Below are 1,189 nucleotides of genomic sequence, written 5' to 3' on the forward strand. Positions count from 1 at the left end.
ACCTTCAGCAATAAAGGTATAATTTAAAGAAAAAAGAATTAGAACGTGGACCCTCAGATTCCCACTGAACATGGTCCCTGTGTCACCCACCTTCTCTCAGGTGGGGTCAAGATCTCAGCTATGAAATACTCTGCCTCATGAATATGCAAAAGAGAGGAGGTAGACCAGTTTAAATACGGGTAAGTGTGTGCCCTGAGGGCATCACCCACAGACACACCTTCCACTACAGAAGTGCTCACAGCACAGGCCTCAGCATGGACTGGAGCTTGAGAACCCTCCTCCTGGTGGCCATGGCGACAGGTAAGGGGCTCTCTGGTCCTGGGTTAATGAGGGTCCAAGGATAGTCAAGGGGGATTCCACTCACTCCTGTCTCTTCCCCACAGGTGTCCACTCCCAGGTGCAGCTGGTGCAGTCTGGGGCTGAGGTGAGGAAGCCTGGGGCCTCGGTGAAGGTCTCCTGCAAGGCTTCTGGATACACCTTCACCGACTACTACATGCACTGGGTTCGACAGGCCCCGGGACAGGGGCTTGAGTGGACGGGGATCGTTAACACTTACTGTGGAAACACAAACTACACACAGAAGTTCCAAGGCAGAGTCTCCATGACCAGAGACACGTCCACGAGCACAGCCTACATGGAGCTCAGCAGCCTGAGAGCCGAGGACACGGCCATGTATTACTGTGCAAGAGACACAGTGAGGGGAAGTCAGTGTGAACCCAGACACTAACTTCCTGAGGAGACAGCAGGGCTGGGCTGCAGGGAGCGTCCATGACCAGCAGGGGGCGGTCAGGACCAGACCAGGGCCCTGACTAAGAGCAGGTGGAAAGTTAAAGAAATATACCATTTGTTCAGTTTCTCTTTAGTTTCAACTGCCCTAGGAGCTGTATCAGTGAAGAAATTGTTTTGGCATAAGTCTGAGATTTTGTTGCCTTTGTATTCTTCTAGAATTTTTATGGTTTCCTGTCGTACATTTAAGTCCTTTATCCATTTTGAGTTTATTCTTGTGTATGGTGTAAGTTGGTGGTCTAGTTTCATTTTCTTGCATATATCTGTCCAATTTTCCCAACACCATTTATTGAAGAGACTATCTTGGCTCCATTGTATGTTCATGCCTCCTTTGTCAAAAATTAATTGAGCATATTGGTTCGGGCTAATTTCTGGACTCTCTATTCTATTCCACTGGTCTATA

At 48.6% G+C, this 1,189-nt stretch overlaps 1 gene segment (V, D, J or C); it reads left to right on the top strand.

Annotated features, from left to right (window-relative positions):
- Positions 1–254: 254 nt before the first annotated feature.
- Positions 255–727, top strand: LOC138999245 (immunoglobulin heavy variable 1-46-like). The segment is given in 2 exon segments: positions 255–300; positions 384–727. Coding segments are annotated over 2 exon segments (390 nt in total).
- Positions 728–1,189: the final 462 nt, after the last annotated feature.

The sequence above is a fragment of the Myotis yumanensis genome, unplaced genomic scaffold (assembly GCF_028538775.1).
Source record: "Myotis yumanensis isolate MYYU_CA2020_CCGP unplaced genomic scaffold, mMyoYum1.0.hap1 SCAF_1, whole genome shotgun sequence".
NCBI classification, from domain to species: Eukaryota; Metazoa; Chordata; class Mammalia; order Chiroptera; family Vespertilionidae; genus Myotis; species Myotis yumanensis.